The 23,857-nt window shown below is 35.8% G+C and overlaps 1 protein-coding gene across 4 annotated transcripts in view; it reads right to left on the bottom strand.

The window, feature by feature from the left end:
* Positions 1-23,594, bottom strand: part of LOC117168731 (exosome component 10) — a 146,513-nt gene extending 122,919 nt beyond the window's left edge. For all 4 annotated transcript variants that reach the window (XM_033354460.1, XM_033354461.1, XM_033354464.1 and 1 more), the window contains exons 1-2: positions 23,410-23,594; positions 10,791-11,036 (exon numbers count right to left, since the gene is read on the bottom strand). In XM_033354460.1, coding sequence (XP_033210351.1) covers positions 10,791-11,036; positions 23,410-23,520 — 357 coding nt within the window. In that variant the 5' untranslated portion in view covers positions 23,521-23,594. The remainder of the gene's footprint in view (positions 1-10,790; positions 11,037-23,409) is intronic.
* Positions 23,595-23,857: the final 263 nt, after the last annotated feature.

The following is a 23,857-nucleotide window of genomic DNA, read 5'->3' as shown; positions in this document are numbered from 1 at the left end:
TCCTCTAAATGCTCCTAGGGAAATTGAGTCAATTGTCGAGAATGGGAAGTGCCGTATATACTGGAACTTTATATTGTCGACAATTGTTTCTGTTGCTCACTCAAGGCCTGACATTGTTCTTCTTGACTTCGAGAAGTGAACCATGCTCGTTATCGAATTTTCGGCACCAGCTGACAAAAACATCATAGCCAAGGAGAATGAAAAGAAAGAGAGGTATCGATACCTTATAAGGGAGTTGCAACCATTGTACCCGGAATATTCTGTTAAACTGATCGTCCTTATCATCGGCGCTCTTGGAGGTGCCAAGCTTTCACTTGCTAATAGCCTAAAAAGCATCCCTGCGCGTCAACAATATGCTAGAACACTTGCGGGAAAAATGCAGAAGGAGGTTGTCCTTGGGTCGCTCCGTGTTCTTAGGGTCCACGAGGCTTTTGCTGGATCGTCTTATTGATTACTTTACAGACTGTGGTAACCACCTATCTCACGGTTGTGAGACGTGGTTATGGCTGAAATTTTACCACGATTTCGCTGGAAGCGGGTGCAATTTTTCAGATTAGCACCCGCTCCCGGCGAAATCCTGCGGTTGTCCTTATGACAAATTTTTAATTATATATATATAATAAAGCGCACATTCACCTTCCTTGTTTTTTGTTTTGCAATATTAAAAGCGTAAGAAATTAAAAATCCAAGATCATATTTTTTAATAACAAGCTTATATAACATTTTAAGACGAGTCCAGAAAAAATACATTTCGTACCTCATATTATCATACAAATAGTTTATTAAACTTATTCAACTCCAAAATATTTGAGACATTTAACATTTTTCCTTGTTATAAATAATGTATGTGCAAAACTAAAAAAGTTGCATTTTTTAGAAAAAGTAATTCTATTTCATACAATACAGCGAAATAGCTGATAGTAGTTACAGCGTCCAGCGTATTCCTGCAGTTATTATTTATTTCCTGCACAATAAATGTAATTATAACAATGTATAATCAGTTAAAAATAAAATTATTGTAATACTATCACCTTATCCTACGTTACGCATCTTTGTGAAGACTTTTTCAATTCTTTTCCGTTAAAAAGGCTTAAGTATTAATTTACTAATATGCTGGTAAATATTAATATTTAATGTTTAAGTTTTTCCGACTGGTCGCAATTAATTATTAGATACTATAACTTTTAAGAGGAACATAATAAAGTACGCTAAAATAAAAATAATCACTCATCAAACACAGAAGCAACGATTTTAGATTAATATCTAAGAATCTCAAACGAAAATTTCCGAATCTTGAATTGTAGAAAAATTATTTTTCTGGCTTGCGGTCACGGAAAAATAAAAACAACTTAGAGCTATCAATTCAACTCCATTTATTTCTAGAACAAAAATTAAAACTTCGACGATGTTTCGGCATCACTGCGTGCCTTTTTCAGAGTATCTATTAATAATTATAATAAGCTAATACATAATAAAAATAAATATAAATAGTTAAAAAAAAACTTATTATTTTTGAGTAGAAAATATTTTAAAAATAATACCTTAGTTTAAAACGATTTGTAAGCGAAACAACAACCATTCCAATTTTCGAGTCAATACGTGCAAATTTTTTTGTGACATATTTAAAATAGTTTATACGTTATTAAAGTTTAAAAAAAAGTAAGACTCCAAACAATTATTGAAGATGAGTAAAAAGAGAAAGCCTCATACAATTGAAAAGGCTTTTTTCAGCGTGAAAACTACATTATTAACGATTATGAAACCGTTTTAAGTGTTTTGGAAACAACGACGAACATATGACTAGGAGATAAATAAGACGGTAAATCGTTGATGAAGATAAAGGCAGTATATAAAGTGAAGAATGGTTTGATTTGGTGTATCCAAATCTTTACATCATTTCCGAATCTTCCCGATAATGCTAAAAGTTGTGCCCACTGCAGAAGGGCCAAATCTGATAGTGTTGACGCAGATTCTCAAACATCTCGTAATTTAACGGATGTTAATCAAAATGATGTTGATATGGATCAAAATGAATCTTTCAACTCTAATTTTTCATCACCATCTAAAGTTAATAATACCGCAATAGTTCGTTCACAAAGAGAAGTTGAATTAGGAGACATGTTAAGTGGACTAAAATAAATTTTCTACCTTACAGATTAATGATTCTTAGAATTTTAGTATTTTAACAATAGTTCCAGAAGCATGGAGCGTTAATAAAATCGCAAAATATTCAGCTGGAATAAGCGGATTGCAAAAAAAGCAGATCTTACAATTTCAAAAAGTTTTTTTTACCCTTACCGAATTCTACTGTGGACAAAATAAAAGACTTTTATACTGATAATGCGAACAGTAAAGTCATGCCCGGGTAGAAAGATGTTTCTGTGAAGACAGATGAAGGCGGCTGTTTGATGCAGAAACGTCTCCTTTTATTCGATCTGAGGGGAATGTACGATAAGTATAAAGAAAGTCATCCAGAATTTCCAATGAGTTTTAGTAAACTCGCATAATTTCGCCCGAAGCATTGCATTCTTGCTAGGCCCAGAGAAACCCATTCCGCCTGTGTTTGCACAATCAATAAAAATGTTAAATTGATATTGTATGCTATTGACTAAGTCACCTAGAATTCGAAAACCCCGATAAGTGCTTATAAAGGCTGCTTACACACACACACACACATATACACAAAATAAAATACAATAGAAAATAAAATTTATTGCACGCTTGGGGTCTAAAAATACCAGTTCTTTTGCGTTGTGGTAATCAATTATCCCTAAATAAACCTTTAATTTTGCCTTAAAAGAAATTTTGATTGTCAAACATGGTTCTACCAACTTCACGCAGCTAGTAATAGAATTGTTACCATAAAATAATAGACCAGCCAATCCTAAACTACTGCCGACGGTCACCGGGCAGCCCCCGAGGGGGATCCCAGCTCGGGCCCAGCCCCGCTATGATGACCCTTTTATTGTCATGAGATTTAAGGCTGTTTCAATAACTAAAATTATACAAACTTGGCTCAAATAAATTCTAATTATCTGCATTATTTTCCTGATATAATTTCGAGAAAATGAAAAAAAAGTTGATGAAAATCGGTTAATATTTCGAGTAATTAATCATATATTTAAGTACATGAAAAATTACAAGAACTGTCAACTGGCATTGAAGATATTTACTTATTTAAATCGACTTTCTTTTCATTGGCTTAAAATTAGATTAGGAAATTGATTCAACTAATTGAAATTTAATTTATTAACATTTTAACACGTTTTCATTTTTCTTAACCGGTTCTAATTCTCTCGCATGAAGCATACAACCTCCCGCAAGACTGGCAGTCAAGTATCCCCCTAAGGTTCCAGTGTTAGGAAAAAAATGTAGGGTGGCGGCCCTGCCCCTCCTTGGAAATTGAAAAAAAGTTTGGGAAGCACTGAAATAGACCTTGGCACAGCCCTGCACGAAAGGCTTGTCTGGTCACACCTGAGATGAGACGGAACCCTCCGAGGGGTCCCGAAATCCTGAGCGCCGACGTACCTCGTCGTCAATCTGTGCTCATTCTTTCAGTCGTTAACCGGCCCACGTGGTGCCAGTAAGTGCCCGTACCTTATAATCCTTGAAAATGTTGCCAGATGTTCCGCATTTTGTATCGTAATTTAAAGGGATTAGCTGCAATTACCTAATGCGGATAAGGAAATATCTGCATTTTTTTACTTGAAGTAAACCCTCGACCTATCAAAAAAGAGAACTAAGCGAGTTCTGGCTTCGTGATAGGTGCATCTCGAGGTTTTGATTAATTCCGATAGCAGCGGTAATCGAAATACAGACTTCTAAAGAGAGACCTTACTAATCTATTCAAATGAATTTGCAAACTTTGCAATACAAGTTTTAGGGCAAAAAAGTAAGTATCGGAATAAACATGTCGATAAAATAGAGTTTACGAGTAAGAAGAAATTCAGTGATTTCGCTTTCTCAAATATGTTAAAATTTTTTTAATCTGAACAATACCACTATAATTTTTAAGGGAATGCTTTATCAACCTCAACATCTTTTTACATTTTTATCTCGCCAGTTCATGTCCAAATCAAATGAGATTTCAAGTTAAAAATTTGGGAGATTAAATCAAGGATACTAAGGAACATTTTTCTGCATCGAAATTTTTATCATTACAAAACAAAAATTTAAAACATTTAAAAATAATTATACAAATTTGTACGCTAAAAACGTTTATTAGTATCTTTTATTTAATCTTAAAAATTTCAACTTGATATCATACTTTGTTTGGACACGAAAATAGCACACAAAAAAGTACAACTTTTTTTTAGGTTAATAGAGCATGCCATCAACAGTGTATATAAAAATTGTGCGTGACAATTTTAAACTTTATTATTTTCTATTTCTTTAGATATGACATTGAAAGACATGCTAACGGGGAAAAAAACACTTAGCAAATAAAAAAGCTTTGTGTTTAAAGACCTAGAAGTGACTACACTTTTTTCAAAGCAGTTCTCTCTAGGAATCAAAGTGTAGTACACGGGACTCAAACTGGCCGGTTATATAGCTGCCCATGATAAGGTGTTTTTAAAAATGAATCACCTCATTGATGTTTTAAAAGACAAGTTTTCTGATTCAAAAATTGCTGCTTGTGTGGATATGAAGAGAACGAAGACAAAAAGTATTGTTTTAAATGTTATTGGAGATGCCGGGAAGGAATATCTTCGTGAACAGCTCCTCAATAAGAGGATACACGGTATATTCCACAGAAGTGTGAAGGATCAGTCAATGTCTTCTGAGCTAACATTTGCTTTCCTTAAATCGCCCGGATTGAAGTCTGGTACGGAGGGTTTCATTTTTGCATGCAAGACGGTGTCACTTCCACTTTAACATACCGTCGCCACATTTTGAGCCAAGACATTCCCAATGATAGCTGCAGGGCGTGCCATGCACACCCCGAGCATTTAGCTCACATAATATCTAGTTGTCCAACTCACGCTGGAACGACCTACATTCAAAGGCACAATGCGGCACTAAGAGTGCTTTATTACCATCTCTGTCACTCTTACGGCATTAACCTTAATATCGCTCCTCTAAATGCTTCTAGGGAAATCGAGTCAAGTGTCGAGAATGGGAAGTGCCGCATATACTGGAACTTTATATTCTCGACAATTGTTTCTGTTGCTCACTTGAGGCCTGACATGGTTCTTCTTAACTTCGAGAAGCGAACCACGTTCGTTATCGAATTTTCGGCACCAGCTGACAAAAACATCATAACCAAGGAGAATGAAAAGAAAGAGAGGTATCGAGACAACGATTGTACCCCGAATATTCTGTTAAACTAATCGTCCTTATCATCGGCGCTCTTAGAGGTGCCAAGCTTTCACTTGCTAATGGCCTAAAAATCATCCCTGAGTGTCAACAATATGCTAAAACACTTGCGGGAAAAATGCAGAAGGCGGCGACATTGGGTCGCTCCGTGTTCTTAGGGTGCACGAGGATTTTGCTGGATCGTCGTATTGATTCTTTTACAGACTGTAACCACCTATCTTACGGTCATGAGACGTGGTTGCGGCTGAAATTTTACCGCGATTCCGCTGGGAGCGGGTGCAATTTTCCAGATTAGCACCCACTCCCGGAGAAATCCTGCTGTTGTCCTTATGACAAATTTTTAAATATATATATAAATCCCGTGTCACGATGTTTGTCACCACTAAACTCCGAAACTTGTTATACTGTGTGTAATTTGGTCCAACTTAAAAGATAAAATCGATTTTTATCTCATTTAATTACCTCAATATTATTTGATTGCAAATGAAATGTTTTAACTTGTATACCCCATAAGTTTCTGGCAGATGGCGGTTTAAGTTAGTTTCTTGACTGACACTTCAACATTTCACGTTATCTAAGTCGGGTCAGCAGCCAATAGATGGCGCCAGGTTTAGTATAATTGTAGGTTCCAGTAATTAAATGATAAATTATTGGTTATGAGCGGCCTATTCCGCATATTAGTGGCCGTGGCAGTAAAAAGACTTTAGTTATAACAAACTAACAACTTTAGTAATTTAATAAGTACATTGCTTGTACCTATGAAGTTGCGCCCATGATGGTTACCAACCGACTGTCGCTCATCTCTGTCCCCGTCTCAAGAAGCAACTCTCTAGTCAAGCTCGCTCGCTCCGCCATAAACGTTCTGCATACCAGAACGAAACTCGCTAGTCTTTCCCTAAGCATAAAGTTCGGTCGAGGGTACCAAGACCTTGCATATCCCCCCCCCCCCCCCCCCCCCCAGTGAGAACGACATTTGAAACGAAATACATGTAATATGATCAATTAATACGAACATTATTAATAATAAGAAAAACGCAAAACATTATGCGAAACTTAGTTAGTAATTTCGGAGTGAACATTTTGTAATAAAACATGGTAGTTACGCTATATGAGTATTTTGTAAAATACATAACGAATACTTAGTTTATTCATTCTTCGCCTCCGGACTAAAAGTGACCTTTTTTGGTTTTCTAGCATAAGTTTTAAGAGGCGGTCGCTGAACATGCGTAAAATTATAATCAGTTACAATCGCAGTATTAGGATGAACATTAGTTAAATTCGTAGGATTAGGATTAACATTAGTTTCAATAAGAATATCAGGTAAAAAATACGCAGGTTTTAGGTTTTCTAACGAGACGCTGCGCGGTGTTCCACCCAGATCGATTACAAAAATACATCATTTATCATCCCCAAGAACCTACGTAAGTCAACTACCGTTTTCGGTTTCGGAAACTTGACGATAGCCTTTACTTTCAGGTGTTGGCTTACATCCTTCCCCTGAAATGAGAGTCCTAAGAAGGTCAGTTCCGATACGCCAAATGTACATTTATTTGGATTGATTCTCAATCTAGCCTTTTTTAGTCTTTCGAAGACAACGCGCAGGTGAGTCTCATGCTCCTCCGGCGATGAGGATGCGATAAGAATATCGTCTATGTAGACAAACACATAGTCAAGATCGGACAAGTTGCTATCTACATAGCGCTGAAAAGTTTGAGCTGCATTTCGCAAGCCAAACGTTATGCGCGTATACTCGAATCAGCCAAACGGCGTGATCACCGCTGTCTTAGGAATATCTTCGGGCGCTAGTGGAATCTGCTGAAAGGCTCTCTTTAAATCAATTGAGGAAAAAATGTTTTTTCCGTACAAATTAACGGAAAATTCATGTAGATGAGGTACCGGGTACCTATCTGGAGTAGTAATAGCGTTAAGGCGGCGATAGTCACCACATACTCTCCAATCCCCTTCCTTTTTGTTAGCAAGATGTATGTGACTTGCCCATGGACTATCGGAAGGTCTGCATATCCCGAACTCACAAAGCCTTTTAAATTCTGCTTTGGCAGCCTTGAGCTTATCGGGAGCGAGGCGTCGAGGACGTTCTGCGACAGGAGGTCCATTCGTGACAATAATGTGAAAAACCTTGCTATGTTCACGGGCGTATACTGAGTAAGTCTGGTTAATTCTTTAAATTCGGAAAGGATCTGTGAAAATCTCGAAGACAACTGGAATGTATAGATTGAAGGTTGATCAAAAGAAATAACTTCCCCATAAGAACTAAAATTAGTGAGCGGGTCTATTAATCGTTTTCCGTGAATGTCCACAAGAAAATGATAATGATTGACCAAGACCACCCCTATTATCGGATATGGGACTGCTGCAATACAAAAATTCCAGACAATTGGACGTCGCAGTCCAAAATCAATGGAAAGAATAGCCCCCCCCCCCCCCATAAGTGTCAATACCCGAATTATTGGCGGATAAAAGTTTAAGACTCGTTGAACGCTTCTTCAAATTTATGCCATAGGTCAGAATGGAGATGTCTGCACCGGTACCAATTAAGAATTTTTTGGGGAATTTTTATCACGGAACAAGAGACGCTTTGAATAATTTGGAACCTGAACATTCACCTCCCGAATGTGGGTTCCAACTAGTTTTCCGGTTTTGTGCCACGCGGCCAAGAACAGGGTTTCTTGCATGAATGTGCTTTATCGCCATATTTTTTATGCAACCAGCGTTTTACGCGAGCTCAAGAGCTTAATTTGTGAAGCCAAACGATCGATTTTAGTTTCTAATTTATCGAGATCAGACTTAAATTGACTTGACGAACCGCTGATGCCGATGGAAACCGCCGCGACGTATGAATGATTAGTATTCGAGACTTCGACAATTTTGTCAGCTAATTCCGCAACTTCTTGCAAATCATCAATTTTAGTGACAGCTAGAATCGCGCGCGACTGACTAGGCAGTTGTTCTAGAAATATGGACCTGATTACAGCTTCCCTACAAGTCCCATCGTTTAAATTGCGCAAAAGACACAAAATTAATGATGGTTTCCCATCAGTTAAAACTTCGCCTTTTAATAATTGCCGCAATCTACTTTCGGAGGAAGAAGAATACGTTGAAATGACGCGTTCTTTAACTTTTTCATAATAATCCGGTGGTTTAGGCGTAGCAGTAATTAAATCTTTAATACACGCTGTAATTTCAAAACCTAACGCTAACGATATAGTCAACTTTAGTTGCATCATTAGCAATCCTAGCATTACGGAAGGTAGATTCAGTATGGGTAAACCATAGAGCAGGATCTTGCCGAAAAAAATCTGGGAGTTTAGGAACTCTATACGAATCTATTCGAGGATTCTGAACATGGTCGTTTTGCAACCCGGCGATTTGAGCTTTAAGCTCCTCTATTTGTGATATCGCTTGATCTAACAACGCGTCCTTCGGGTCAGGAGTCGACATAATTGATATTCAAATCAGCTTAAAAAGTTAGAAATTGACACTCACAAAGATTATATCGTTAATCTTATAAAAATTATATCGTTATTATATCATACGACATACACAGAGTATGTCGTTATTTATATCTCATGAATTAGGCTACGCAAGACAGCAAATGCTAGCAATAATCGTTTATCCCGAAAATTCCGAATATGTTAAATTACACATTATCGCAAAGATTTTAACTTGATAATTTGTACAAATTCACAAGAATTTCAAATGAATTAATTACACATTTGGTAAAATCGTAGTAATAATTAGATTAAAACTTATTACGCGAGTTACATTTCACAGAGACGCGCACTAAAAATAAAAATACAAGGTTGTACCTACAAATGATCTCGTTCCTCCAAGAAAAAATAGAATTTTCAAATCCAAAATTATGTTAATAATCCTTGCTTCCATCCATTGTCATAAAAGCTTGGCATCCAGCTTGGTTGTAAATAAATAAATATTCCATATTAGTTATCCAAATAACGGAGTCGGTGAAAATCCATCAGTGAAAATTTTAACAATTTACAGGCCACGTGCGACCGAACGTAATCACGTCGGGATCACCAATTTGTAGGTTCCAGTATTTGAATTATAAATTATTGGTTATGAGCAGCCTACTCCGCATATTAGTGGCCGTGGCAGTAAAAATACTTTAGTTATAAGAAACTAACAACTTTATTAATTTAATAAATACATTGCTCGTACCTATGAAGTTGCGCCCATGATGGTTACCAACCGACTGTCGCTCATCTCTATCCCCGTCTCGAGAGGCAACTCTCTACTCTAGCTCGCTCGCTCCGCCATTAACGTCCTGTATACCAGAACGAAAGTCGCTAGTCTTTCGCTAAGCATAAAGTTCGGTCGAGGGTACTAAGACCCTACATAATATAAATTCAACGTATTATAACTGAGCCACAGCAACGCATGGCCGGGTCTGCTAGTTTATTTATAAATGCAATTTAAAATACAATTAATAACTATTTCTGTAGCCTAAGATTGTGGTTTATATAGCCGTAGATATCAAGAATTACGTACTTTTCATCAATGCATGTTGAATTTGCCATTTTTTGTTGAAATTTTGACTTCATATTCGTTAACAGCGCCCTCGGAAAGCCCCAGATGACACGTTTCGAGTAAATCTAACTGTTTTAAATACTCGTTCGCTATTTTCGAGTAGCCATTTTTGTTTTTGAATTTTTGACTGCCGCTATGAAATCAGCGACCCAACACACCACATATAGCCATAAATAAAATTAATTTTGGTACATTTTAATGAGTTTGCCGACTTTTGGCCACGAAACAGTGCATTCCAGTGGCGGTTGTGTTTAAGCTGACGACGCGATACTTTTGGAAGAAGTTTTCTGATCAGAATTTCCTTCTTTATATTCTTTCGTATTCCAAAAACACAGGCTAAGTTCATTAGGCAGCGCTACATTACCAATATTCATAGTTATAGCTATGAAAAATAAAATTTTAAAAACTTAAAATTCCACTTTTCCTCAAAATCATGTTTTGATTCATCAGATACATTCAAGATACACACAGAACAAATAGTGAGACCTGCGAATGAAATATTAAGGTTCATTCTGAAAACATGTAAACACTACACAAATAGACAAACGCTTTTCAAGTAATCACACTATTTAATGCATGTCAGATTCAGTTTAGAATCTAAATCAATAAAAGACGTTGGCTTTATTCTTTCTATCAATTCGTTCACTTTAAGTCACTTGAGGTCACGACTCAAATCGAAAAAAATTTCCAATTTATTTCTGGTTTTTTTTCCTAGTTGATGAAAAATGACTTTCAGTATTGATACAAATTTATATTGTGATTTATGAATGTCTCAAAAAGTATTCGAGTAATTTCGAGATTGGAGCTTTCAGCGGAATGGAAATTTGACTCAAAGTTTCTACTTTACATTAAATACGTTTACCGCTCTGCACGTTAAAAGAATATTACGACAGAAAGTGATCTCTTACCGCTCTGTCCAAAAAGATATCATTTGCTTCCACTAAAAGTTCAAACTTCTCTTCAGTCCCGCGTCGACTTATATCATCAGCTGTGGCTGTTGATTCAATGATACTTTGTATTACTTTTAAAATCCGTTTGGTTTGATAACTTCTTGCACTGTTGAAGCTCGGAAAGCATGTAAAATATTTAAAGTTATCATTACATGGAAGACTATTTGAAGCTTTGATTCCATCTTTGATGACACTCAATCCAACCTGAAATCATTAAATTCAATGGTATGGGTGTGCAAAATCTCAGCTTGAACAAGCTGAGCTTCTCGTGAAGAAATGAATAAGAATTACTTTGAAAAAAAATACATTTTTTAATTGCTTTAATTCGGAACATTCATATTTCGGAAATTTTCTGTCAGTGATTTTATTATTCGGGGATTTTATTTTTCGGGATTTTTCAGTCGTCTCATTTATAAGTATAAATTAAATAATTAACAATATGTACGAAAATCTAAAGAAAATGTGCCAGAATTTTCACAAGCACTGCTAACAAATTGAATTGTGAAATAATGTATCTTTAAAGTTCTAGTTTTTATGAACTATTGTAGTCAAACAAAATTTTAAACTTTTAAGAACTATACATATCTGTAATGTATGGTAGTCAATTTGCTGGAAATTACAGTTTTCTATAAATTTAATATGATAATTATGGTGATATTATTTATTTTTATTAAACTAAATATTAATATAAATTAATAGGCCGATATATAAAATAATATGTAAGGAATTATTAAAAAAATATATTATTCATTTTATACAAGTAATTATTGAATAAAGAATCAAAGCAAATATTTGAGTCGGAATTTAAAATAAAAATGATTAAAAGAAATGGAGAAAATTATACTATTTAGCTTGCAAAGATGCAAAGGAAAAATTTTGAATGTAAATTATTGTAATCGATTAGGCATGCGACTTATATGCGTGCGGTGCGTGCGTTCGATTCACGGTTCTTGCGAATATTTCAATAAACTGCGTTTATCTTTAGTTCTTTATTCATAATGTGTCCTCGAAAGGTTTATATGACTTCCATTCCTTACAACCGCTTACATATACATATTTTTTTCTTAATAAGTCTTTTCTGACAAAAGTCAACAATTAGTTTAGTTTTAGAATAATCTATGCAGTATAGTTAAGAATTAGATATTACTAAAAAATATGAGAAAACGGAGGAGTGTTTGTCAGAGGCTACAGAAAGGTGTAAAATCTTTAGATTTAACTGTTGAAAAACAAATGTATTTTACATTTTAATTAATATTTTCCTTCTTTGAATCTACAATTTGTGACTACTTTTGACTACTACTACACTTTGCACAATAAATGTAATTGTAATAATGTATAATCAATTTAAGCTAAAATTATTGCAATCCTATCACTATCTCCTACGTTACGCATTTTTTAAAGACTTTTCCAGTTAAAGACTTTTTTCCGTTAAAGCGGCTTAAGTATTAAGTTATTAGTACGCTGATAAATATTAATATTTAAAATTCATTTATTTCCGACTGGTCGCAATTAATTATTGGGTACTATAACTCTTAAGTGAAACATAATAAAGTACACTAAAATAAAAATAACCACTCATCAAATACTGTACATTCTTAAAAATGCAATTATTTTAAAACATTGTTCGACTTGACCCGTTCTTCAAGAGAACGGCACATGTGCACTTGACCGAGCGTGAAAGCACCGTTTGATGTCTACATGTTTTTTTTTCCAGCCTCAAAAGTAAAATGTTGGTTAATTTTCCCATACGCATAGAGGAGCTATTTAATGTGTGTAATAGGATAAACGGAATGGGACTCTGGAATGATTTGAAAAGTTTATTCATGACAGCGCACCGCACAGTTGAGATGCGTTAGTACAATTTGTGTCAGTGTTTAGTGTCTCGACGAAAACACGAAAGTTGTTTCACACCATATTCTAAACCTTAAGGAAATAAAGCTTTTAACTGAGTCTTAAAGCCATTTTACACTTACCTACCCGAGTTCTACATTACTCACGTCAACACGAAATTAAATTCTCCAGTTGAAAATGTGGAACAGCAAATAAAAGGCACTAATGAACGTTTGTATGGTCATACATTTTCAGAATTACAAAACTTTTTTCCGAAAATAATTTTTTTTTTGGCAATTCTGAAAATGTATGACAAAAAAGAATCAGATTAAAGTTTAAATTTTAGAGCTAGAAAGGCGCTTAAATAAAAGTTATACAATGTACAGAATTAATAACTAAAATTAATGCACATCAGAAACTTTTCTGTGATTGAGCAATCCAAGATAACGTCAGCGGCCCTGTTGTGTGGGCGGAATTGTCAGAGAGGTTAGTTTTGGCCGAAGTCTTTTCGGAAAATGTTCAGAATCTTTTTTCTCGGTAACCTTTAACTTTTAACAAAATCAAATAAAAAAATGTTATGTTATGATGACTGTCTATATGGCAGGCTTGTCAGTCTATAAATCATTTTATTGAAACATTTAACCCATTACTAATAAAAATTACTTGATTCCACACGGGAGCGAGCCGATTTTCCCCTCGTGTTAAGGACTATTGCCGATTAAAGAAAGTACACTAGATCATATAAAGGTTTCTTATTGCTCTTTATTCAATATTCTAGATTTTGAACTCCATATTTTGTTTGGGGTCATTCAAGTATTACATAAGCATCTTGTGGGGTAGATGGAAGTCGTCTTGGCTGCTTATTGTTGCTTAGAGAAAGTGGGAAAGGGGATAACCCCCAGGTCCCAATGGGAGCAACTGCCACCTATGAAAATGACATTGGCACTTAGTAAAACCGCGATAAACCACACATATGACACAGCGTGACCCAAAGAATATGACCCTCTGCATCCATATCGCAAGTGCCTTGGCATGTGTTTGGCACGCGGTTTTAACTTCGAGGTTACGAACCAGTGCTAGCTTCGCACCTCCGAGAGTACACTAACCAAAATCAATTTAACTTTTAACAGTTGTGTTAGGGCTTAAAATCTAGCAAATTTAATCTAGTTTTCAAAAACGACGGGCACCTTAGACAACTGAAAATGGAGGACTAAATATCGCGCCGAGATTCAGGAATAACAGAAACAAACGTTTTATTTATTTTTAAAAAGTTTTGAAAATTTTGATTTCAAATATTCCTTTCGAGTCTAAATTCTACGTTTGCATAGATACTTTGAGAAGCTATGACACTTTGCCAAATGCAAAATGGCAAATTTAACATGGCAGCTTTATGTTAACGATCCAGTGTTATATAACTCAGATTATTTTAGCCGGCTAGAAAATGAATTACACGGGAGTTTTGGAGATCGCTGATTACGAATCTGTAACGAGAATACTAAAATGCCAAGTGGCGATTCAATATGACAGATGAACACCAAACAATTCAGCTTTCAGTAACTCGAATTGCTGAAATCGGCTTGAAAATTATTACTCGCGGGTATTCAAGGTCACTGATTAGGAATTTGTAATTAAAATACCAAAATAGAAAATGGTGGATGACCGCCAAACAATCTAGCTTTCAGTAACTCAAAATCCTCAAAACGTCTTGAAAATTATTTTTCATGGGTTTTCGGGGTCGCTGATAACGAATTTGTAATGAGAATACCAAAAGCAAAAATCGCGGACCTAATACACCATCTATAATGAGAAAATAAGGAAAATATTTGAATTCTCAATGCACCAACTCCGAACTCTATAATCTCATAAGCCCATAATTACCTGTTTTTTAACCTCAAACTTGGTTTTCGCAAACATTTACGTGTGGAATTCGTTTCATTTGTTGGCTAGTAAATCATCAACATTCATTTTATCTATACGAAATATACAAGTTTGGAGCAACTAGGAGCATTGACGTACATTCAACAATTTTTCTAGAATTTAGAATGGCTACAGGCGGCTTACATAGGAGACTATTTCGAGCGGCTTCTCTTTTAATTAAGGCCCCAATATCATCAGAAGCACATTTACCGTGCGTAGCCGCATGGCACTCGAAAAATCTCTAGTAAGAATTTTCAAACTTATTTGATCAATTTGAGTTACTGAATACTAGATTGCTTGACGTACGACCGCCATATTGGATCTGCTATTTTGCATTATTGTATTCTTATTACACATTCGTAATCAGCGACCTCCAAAACCCGCGAGTAATCCATTTTCATGCTGATTAGTATATTTTGAGTTACTTAAAACTGGATCGTTGATATGCAGCCGCCGTTTTGAATTTGGCAAAGTGTCATATATCTTATAAAAATACATATGAAAGCATATAATGTAGGTCCAGAGGAAGTATTTTAAATAAAAACTTTCATAACTTTTTACAAGAAATACAATTTTTGGTTATGTTTTTCCAGACACTCGACGCGATATTTAGTCCGCCATTTTGAATTATTAAAGGTGCCCATCGAATTTGAAAAACAGATGAAGTATGCTAAATGTACTCCAAACACGACTGTTTAAAGTTGAACCAATTTCGAGCAGCATGGCTTGTTTCTCGAAGTCAAGGAGAACCAATTCAGGTATCGAGTTCGCGACAGAAACAATTGTCGAAAGTATGAAGTTCCAGTATGTGCGGCACTTCTAACGCTAGGAAAATTTTGGGTAACAGTATCAAGGCCGTAAATCAAGCCGTATACGGTCGTAATAAATAAATACGGCCGTAAAGTAAAATGCCGTAATAGTAACAGAGATGGTAATAAAGCACTCTCAGTGCCGCAACTAGATAGTTTGTATCCTAGCTACACGGGGTGTGCATGACACGCTCTGCAGCTATCATTGGGAATGTCTCGGCTCAACATGTGGCGACGGTACGCTAAACAGGAAATTAAGCCATCTTGACATGCCAAAATGAAACCCTCCATATCAGCCTTAAATTAGAGTTTTTTGAAAAAATCAAACGTTAGCTAATACATCGACTGATGCTTCCAATTTATATGGAAGATGCAGTGCATCCTCTTGTCAACACACCTATGAATAAGCAGGTTCACTCGACATCCTGTTACACCTTTCATTGAACTACGTTGTTCGTACATCTCACGCCACACAGTTCCAATTTTTCGAGCAATCCTATCATTAATGATAGATGTGAAGATTTTATACGGGGTCTCCAGACAATTTATTGGCCTGTAGTTCTTAGGGACAGATAAGTTGCCCATTTTCGGGAGGAGTTCTCCTCGTGGGAACAGCAATGACACAACCAAACCACCAAAAAATTATGAATGCGGTTCCAAACGATCGAGTGTGCAGAGCCCCCGATAATGGGTGGGAAACAGTGGTTATCACCATAGAATTCGGGGTGCTGAAAATAATTTAGATGGACACACGACGACGAAACGGCGAAACGCATAAATTGAGTGTACGAATCCATTCAAGGATGACTTGCGAGACTGCTACAATGCAAGCATTAACCCTTCTCACGGAGGTTTCATAGCGCGTGAGCACACTCTGTGATGCCAGAAATACCCAGAGCTTCAGCAAGTTTCGCATCAGTCACTGCGAAATTGACATGCCTACCTCTTGAAAATGGATATGGACGCGGAGCGCTCCCCCAACCACTGTTTGAACAAGCTGCAGACGAAGAAAGCGACATGAAGACCAGTGGTCGGTACGCTCTTGCCCAGGGCAGGGTACTCTGCCCTGGCTGCCCTATGACCTACTTTAGGGCACTACCTGCGAGCTTGGCCAGACCACCCCTTTCCTCAGGGGTCCTTTGTTATAAAATGGAAAAAAATGTGAGATTAAAAAATTCGTAATTTTGCAATCAGTGACTTAAAAGTAATATATTTGAAATCTACGTATTGTTCCGATTCCAAAGACATGTAATTTGTCGATAAAGGTTGAAAATTTGAGAAGTATTTAGTATTACATTGGCTGTAAAGCTGATGTTTCTTGACAATGTCCTTCAAATTTTTAACTTTTCTAGGAAAGTAATATATCATTGGAATCGGAAAAATTCGTAGATGCTGATAATGCTATTTTCAAATCGCTAGTTGAAAAATTAAAAGTTTTAAAATTTCCTTCATTTGACATGCCTGTGGACAAAAGGCCCTTGCTGGAGTAAGCTCACTCACACTAAGGTACATGAATAGACCGAAAAGTAGTAGAAAAAATGAAGGCGGGTGGAGCCTGACCATATCTGAAAATTAAGCAAAAAGTTTGCCGACCACTGATTAAGACCAACCGTGGAGAGCTGGAACCTTCTGAGAAACGATAGCGATTTCAGGACAAGGAACAACATTAACATACAGGCTCCTGCTAAGCTCCAAGATCTGACTGAAATGTATGCATCCCTTCGTGAAGATATATCGGAGTTGTCCAACCTCTGGAACGTCAATTATCAAGTTTATGGTGCTGTGAGAGCTTTGGCTGATTCAAGTCGAAGGCTAAAACCGACGATGGATCTCAATAACTAATGACGCTTGCATAAACTCAGCAAGAAGATTGTGTGGACAAGACAGAATGCGTCGCGTGTTCAATGTATGATTCACTACATAACATCTGTCAGACCGTTCACGGAAAGGATTCGAAAGTTTGCCCACAAGAGGATCTATTCTCACACACTGATATATTAAAAACTGCTGACAATAAAGTTGCACTTTGTTGACAAAATACAGGTGTTATCTGACGCAAGCAGCAGAATATAGGAGATGAAATGATGGATCAGAGAGAACCAACAGTTTCTTGCTGACCCATCGCGCGCCTTCAGAGATCACCCTGTTTTTGTCAAAAATCCAACAAAGCACAAAGAGGCAGATACTTTTTGGAGAGAGGTATACAAGATCCCGAAAATACTGGAGTTGAAAGAAGATACTGATATCATCCGCTTCAAGGAGTTTTGCGACAACCTTATAACATCTGAGGGGTGATTTCCATCAATCCCTGCCGAAGATGTGAAAAAAGAACTTAGGGGTACAAAGAACTTTTTCGCTGCAGGACCAGATTGTATCAAGAACTTCTGGTGGGAGAAGTTTACTTCTACGCGAAAACATCTGGACCGCATATTCGTCTCATATTAAAAGTCGGAAACACCCGTTCCGCAGTGGCTGGTGTTAGAACGCACTATATTCTTACTACAGAAAGTTAACTTGTCAAACCCAGAGAATGACAAGCCAACAACTTATTCTGGGTGGACGTTTCAATGACATACAAAAATTTTCGGTCATTTTCCGGTTCGCAAACATTTTTCACGGTCAATGGAATTAAAAAAATCGAACTTTAAAGCTAAAAACTGTTCCCTTTGAAGTAATAAAAAATGAGCTGCAAATCATTTTAAGATTTTTTAAACCAGAAATATTAATAATTGAAAGATTACATTTTTTAATAAACTGAACACTTCCTAAATTAAAAATTAAATTATTTTTATTTTTAAAAAGTTGTCAAGTTTTATTTTCGTTATTTAAAAATACAAAAACGTCAAAAATCTTCTTTTATCCCACAAATTATAGACCAGATTAGAATTTTCAGCAGCACATCTAAAAACCACACTTAATAATCCGCACCTGTGGAATATTAAAAATGAAAAGTTTTATTGTCGATATTTGAAATTATAAAAACGACAAAAATATTCGTTTTTCATCCCACGAATTATATAATGGGCGAGAATGGTCGCCAGAACCCCTAAAAATCACCATTGCTATATGCTCCACTAGAATGTTGAAAGTGACAAGTTTGATTGTCGATATTTGGAAATATAAAAACATCAAAAACCTTTTTTTTTATCCCACGAATTATATACCAGATGAGAATTTTCGGTAGTCCCCATAAAAACCACCCTTTCTATATGCACGCCTGAAATGTTGAAAGTGACAAGCTTGAATGTCGATATTTGAAATTATAAAAACGTCAAAAATCCTGTTTCTTTATCCAACGAATCATACAGAGTGTCCGGACTTATATGGCTGTATACAAATTTTAAAAAATCGAAAATTCCTTTTCCGAAAATCAGTTGAAGTTTTAGTTTTTGAGTTATAAAATATTTAAGCTGGACCAATTCGGAACGCGGTATAATTAGTTGTGTGTGCGTGAGCGGGAATCCAACATAGTTTCGTTACCGCTGTTCACCCGATCTAACGCCACTTCGGCGCTCTCTTTAATAACACTGCGTTGGACTCCCGCTCACGTATGCACGCCTGTTTATACCGCGCTCCTGATTGGCCCAGTCTAAACATTTTACAACTCAAAAACTAAAACTTCAACTGATGTTTGGAAAAGGAATGTTTGATTTATTTTTTATTTTCATACAGCTTTATAAGTCCGGACACTTGTGTGAGAATTTTTTGGTGAACCTTAAGTTCAGAACGTTCAAATGAACAAAACATTTTTCCAAGTTTTATTTTACCAAGAATCAGAACTTCAAGCACGTCCTTTTTGGACAAAATTCAACCGACAGTACAATTACACAGCCACACAAAACAAAGTGTGCGGATCTGGTAACAAGACACACGTATTCCTATGGATTTTGGGGCGCTGAATTCAAATTCGGTATCAAAAATCACTTATCATGTCATGGTTGAGCCATAACCTCAAAAAATGACGAAAAATCATGCACTGAAGCAAATAAATTTCAAAATAATGCCAGTGATGCAAATTTTCACTTCAAAAACATGTCGACATTTATTGAACTACACGTAAAGCTCTGGAAGCATATTTTCCCAGTAGCAAATGTGTGCTACATCAATTGGGTCAACTCGAGCCTAACCTAGAAATAAATCTAACCTAGCCTAACCTAAACTCACGAAACACAATAAAACTGATTGTGTTGTCCCGTTGTGTTTGCGGTACCGTTAGAATCAGCTTGGGCTTGACCTGCAAAATGTCAAACCTATCTTAACCTAAAAAAACCTGACCTAACCTAACTTCACGTAACACAATTAAACTCATTGTGTTGTCCCGTTTTGTTTGCGGTACCGTTTCATTCAGCTTCGGCTTAACCTACATAGAGGTTTAACCTATCCTAACCAAACAAAACCTGACCTAACCTAGCCGAATTAAATTCAACCACACGTGTAGCTATGTAAGTGTACGGTTCTCAGTCTTAAATGTGTGCTATATTTAATAGGTTAGCTTGATCTTAACCTGCAAATGAATCCAACTTAACAGAACCTAACGAAATTTTGCTTAACGCAACACAACTTAACTTGAGTGTTCCCGTTATAACACAATAAAATTCATTTCATTGTACTACAGGTGGTTAAAAATTTAGACGCACATTACTCATTTGAAGAAACTTAGAACTACAAGTAGAATTGACCCCATTTCAATTAACCTGACAATGTTTGTATCAATTAAAATGTAGAACTGTAACTTAAACATGCAACTGAATAAGAGTTTTATTCAAAAATTTGTTGTCTCTGCTTTTCTTAGACTTAAGGGATATATTTATACTATCTTTCGTGTTTACATTTTATCTTGCTATTTATCGTAATTAAATTGATTTATAGACCTACTTCAATCTATTTTCTGCCTGCTATAACGTGTCCTTTTTTCTTCGAAGGAACGATGGAAATGGTTACGCTTACGTTTAAGACCTACATTCGTTTCCCTTTTCAACATTCAGCAAAAATCAGCCATCATGACCTCGCCCCATCTACCCTGACATCGTTGTTCCATCACTTTTATGTCTTGATGAAAACGTTCCCGTTGTTCTTCGCTGATATCACCTATTAATGTCAAAATGTGAAAGTACGCAAGAAAAGGGTTGCCAGCGTAATCAGTTAGGTTAGGTTAGGTCAGGTTTTGTTAGGTTAGGCTAGGTTAAACCTCTATATAGGTTAAGCCGAAGCTGAATGAAACGGTATCGCAAACACAACGGGACAACACAATCCAGTTTAATTGTGTTTCGTGAGGTTAGGTTAGGTTAGGCTAGGTTAGATTTATTTCTAGATTAGGCTAGAGTTGACCCATTCGATGTAGCACACATTTGCTACTGGGAAAATATGCTTCCAGAGCTTTACGCGTAGATCAATAAATTTCTGTTAATTCAGGTTAGGTGAGCTCAGGTTCTGTTGAGTAAAGTTATGTTAAATAAGTTGATATCAGGCAAGGGTTGATCCTTCACAGTTGTCGACATATTTTTGAAGTGAAAATTTGCATCACTGGCCTTATTTTGAAATTTATTTGCCTCAGTGCATGATTTTTCGTAATTTTTTGAGGTTATGGCTCAACCATGACGTGATGGGTGATTTTTGGTACCGAATTTGAATTCAGCGCCCCAAAATCCATAGGAATACATGTGTCTTGTTATCAGATCCGAACACTTTTTTTTGTTGTGTGGCTGTGTTATTAACAGATTATGATGTGATTTTTTTATCAATGATCGTAAGTTTCACAGGTATAATGAGTGATTGCGAATATTTAATTCTGACTATACATTTTGACCATTTTTTCACGAATAGGCACGGAGCCTTTGGCAAAACCTTTCAAGTTGATTAATAGTAGCTATTTTTAACTAATGCAAAATTTATGAATTTAAAATATCTAATCATCGCAAAGCAGTCAAAAATAACTTTTGTTTAATGGTTTCCTTATTATATGATTGAACATTTTTTTCTTATTCTAACCTACTGGAAATTACTTTTAAAATCTTAAAAGAAATAGTATCACCAAAAAGATAAGACAAAAAACTTTAAACTTTGTTGTTAAATAACCAATTTTTGTAGGTATGTTAAGCTGACGTAACCACATTTTCGCATCGAGTAAAAACCTTTTTCCATAATTATGGGCACATTTAATTCTAACGGAATGCCCAATTGCCAAATTTAATACTCCACTATTTTTTCAACAAACCGGGGGTTACGCTAGCTTAACGTTAAGCTGACGGAATCCCGTGTGGAATAAACGTTGAATCGAGTTATCCCCTATCATGTAATTAAGGGCTCATTTAATGCTCTCCAAAACAACAAAAAATTGTTTTCCAAAAGCCACCTCTAATACTGAAAAACCACCCTTAATATAAATTATTCAAAAATTGTAAATCTGATCATACCATATTTAAGGGATTAATATAAATTATGCACAAATTGTAAATCTACCCATATAATATTTGAGGGCTCCTTAAAAGCTAATTTGATGCCTTTTAAACAATTTTAATGGTCTGCTTTTGAAATAAAATAGGGATTATGCTGGCTGAACGCTAAGGCCCTTAATTATAGTATGGCCAGATTTACAATTTGTGCATAATTTATATTAAGGGTGGTTTTTCAGTATTAGGGGTGGCTTTTGGAAAATATTTTTTTGTGGTTTTGGAGAGCATTAAATAAGCCCTTATTTATGTTATATGACAGAACTCGATTCAAAGTTTTATTTCACATAGGGTTCCGTCAACTTAACGTTAAGCTTGCGTAACCCCCGGTTTCTTTTAAATATAAAAGGAGCATTAAATGAGCTCTTAATTATTGTATGGTCAGATTTACAGTTTGTGCATAATTTATATTAAGGGTGGTTTTTCAGTATTAGGGGTAACTTTTGAAAAATGTTTTTTTTTTTAGCAATGAGCCCTTAATTATGTGATGACAGAACTCGATTCAACATTTTTGTTTCAAATGGGGTTCCGCTAGCTTAACGTGAAGCTAGCGTAACCCCTGGATTTTTGAAAAAATAGTGAAGCATTAAATTTCATAAAAGGGCATTAAATTAGCCATTAATTATGAATTAGGTTTTAACTCGATTCGAATATGTGTTTAGTAAGAGAGAAATATCCAATCACTCGTTATACCTGGAAAACTTATGGTCATTTCTAAAAAAACATCAAAATCCGTTAAGAACTCTACTGTCAGTCGACTTTGTTCCGAAAAGGTTCTTTTTCCCACTGTAAGACAGTTTGTAAGCCTATTAATGTTAGGGTGGCTCAAAAAAATAAGTTCATCTTATTTGTGGGGTCACCTCCAAAAAAACTTCTATTTGATAAAACAATTGTGAATTTTTTCAAATTTGTTGAATAAGGGGGTCTCTGATCCCACGGGCATTAATTAGAGGAACCCCAGCCGTCAAAAATTCATATTTTCTCACAGATTTGAGGAACAAATATATTTTTTGCCTATATATCGTAAAAAGTGTGCAGAAAAATAATAAAATAAGTATAGAAAAGTTAAGAACACTTCACCAGAATTTCGTGGATCTGGTGCAAAATAATCAACGAAATATTTTGAATAGAAACTGCGGCTGGTTCGAAACTTTTTTTTGTTAAAAAGGGGTGTTTTTTCAACTTTTCTATACCTCTTCATTGTATTACCTTTTCTAACAACTTTCTACGATATTCAGGCAAAAATATAATTTGTTTAGGTAAGGGAAGCTGTAAAAGGAAAGGGGACGTGCCTTGTGTCTGGACGTATAAATACAAATCACCCGGTTCAAAAAACTTGAAAAATTGTTGTTTTAAATTTTAAGTTTCTATGAATAAAAGAAATATTTAAATGTGACGTTTGCAGAGCATTGCAGGAAGTAATCAATTTATCTATTTTCAAATTCTGCGCGAGTTTTACAATTTTTTTGCGTGCACAAGTGGGCGATCCGCGAGTATGAAATCCCGCGTCGATGATCCGCTCGTAGCAAACAAAGCATGCACGTCAATTGATCCTACAATAAACGCAGTTACCTTCATATACTTCTCAAATGTTGAGTTTCCATAGAATATTTCTTGAATTTTGGTATTAACGATTCCCTCGATCTCTTCACGATCGGTAGCATCTTTTTCATCAGTACTCATTTTTGAAATTTTTAATCTCAGAGATCATGATCCAACAACGTATGATCTCGCCACTTGTGCTGAAACACGTTGAACTGACACTTTACACAGTGATGCCAATTTTGTCACCCTGTGCTACTGCGCTTGCGTTAGAACCGCGTGCTAGTTGGTCGCACTTGGCGTGCGATTTAAACTTACTTTAAAAAACGATTCTTGTAATTTAAATAAATAATTATTCAAATATGCACAAAAATGTATAAAAATTATGTAACATTTTATTTCAGGCTTTTTATTTCAGGGGCCAAAAAATGTATATTCATTCAAATAAAAAGAAAAAGCAAGTAAAAACGAAATTCTC

The sequence above is a fragment of the Belonocnema kinseyi genome, chromosome 3 (genome assembly GCF_010883055.1).
Source record: "Belonocnema kinseyi isolate 2016_QV_RU_SX_M_011 chromosome 3, B_treatae_v1, whole genome shotgun sequence".
NCBI lineage: Eukaryota > Metazoa > Arthropoda > Insecta > Hymenoptera > Cynipidae > Belonocnema > Belonocnema kinseyi.
Note: the sequence above shows the minus strand (reverse complement) of the source record. Positions and strands in the feature narration are given on the sequence as shown.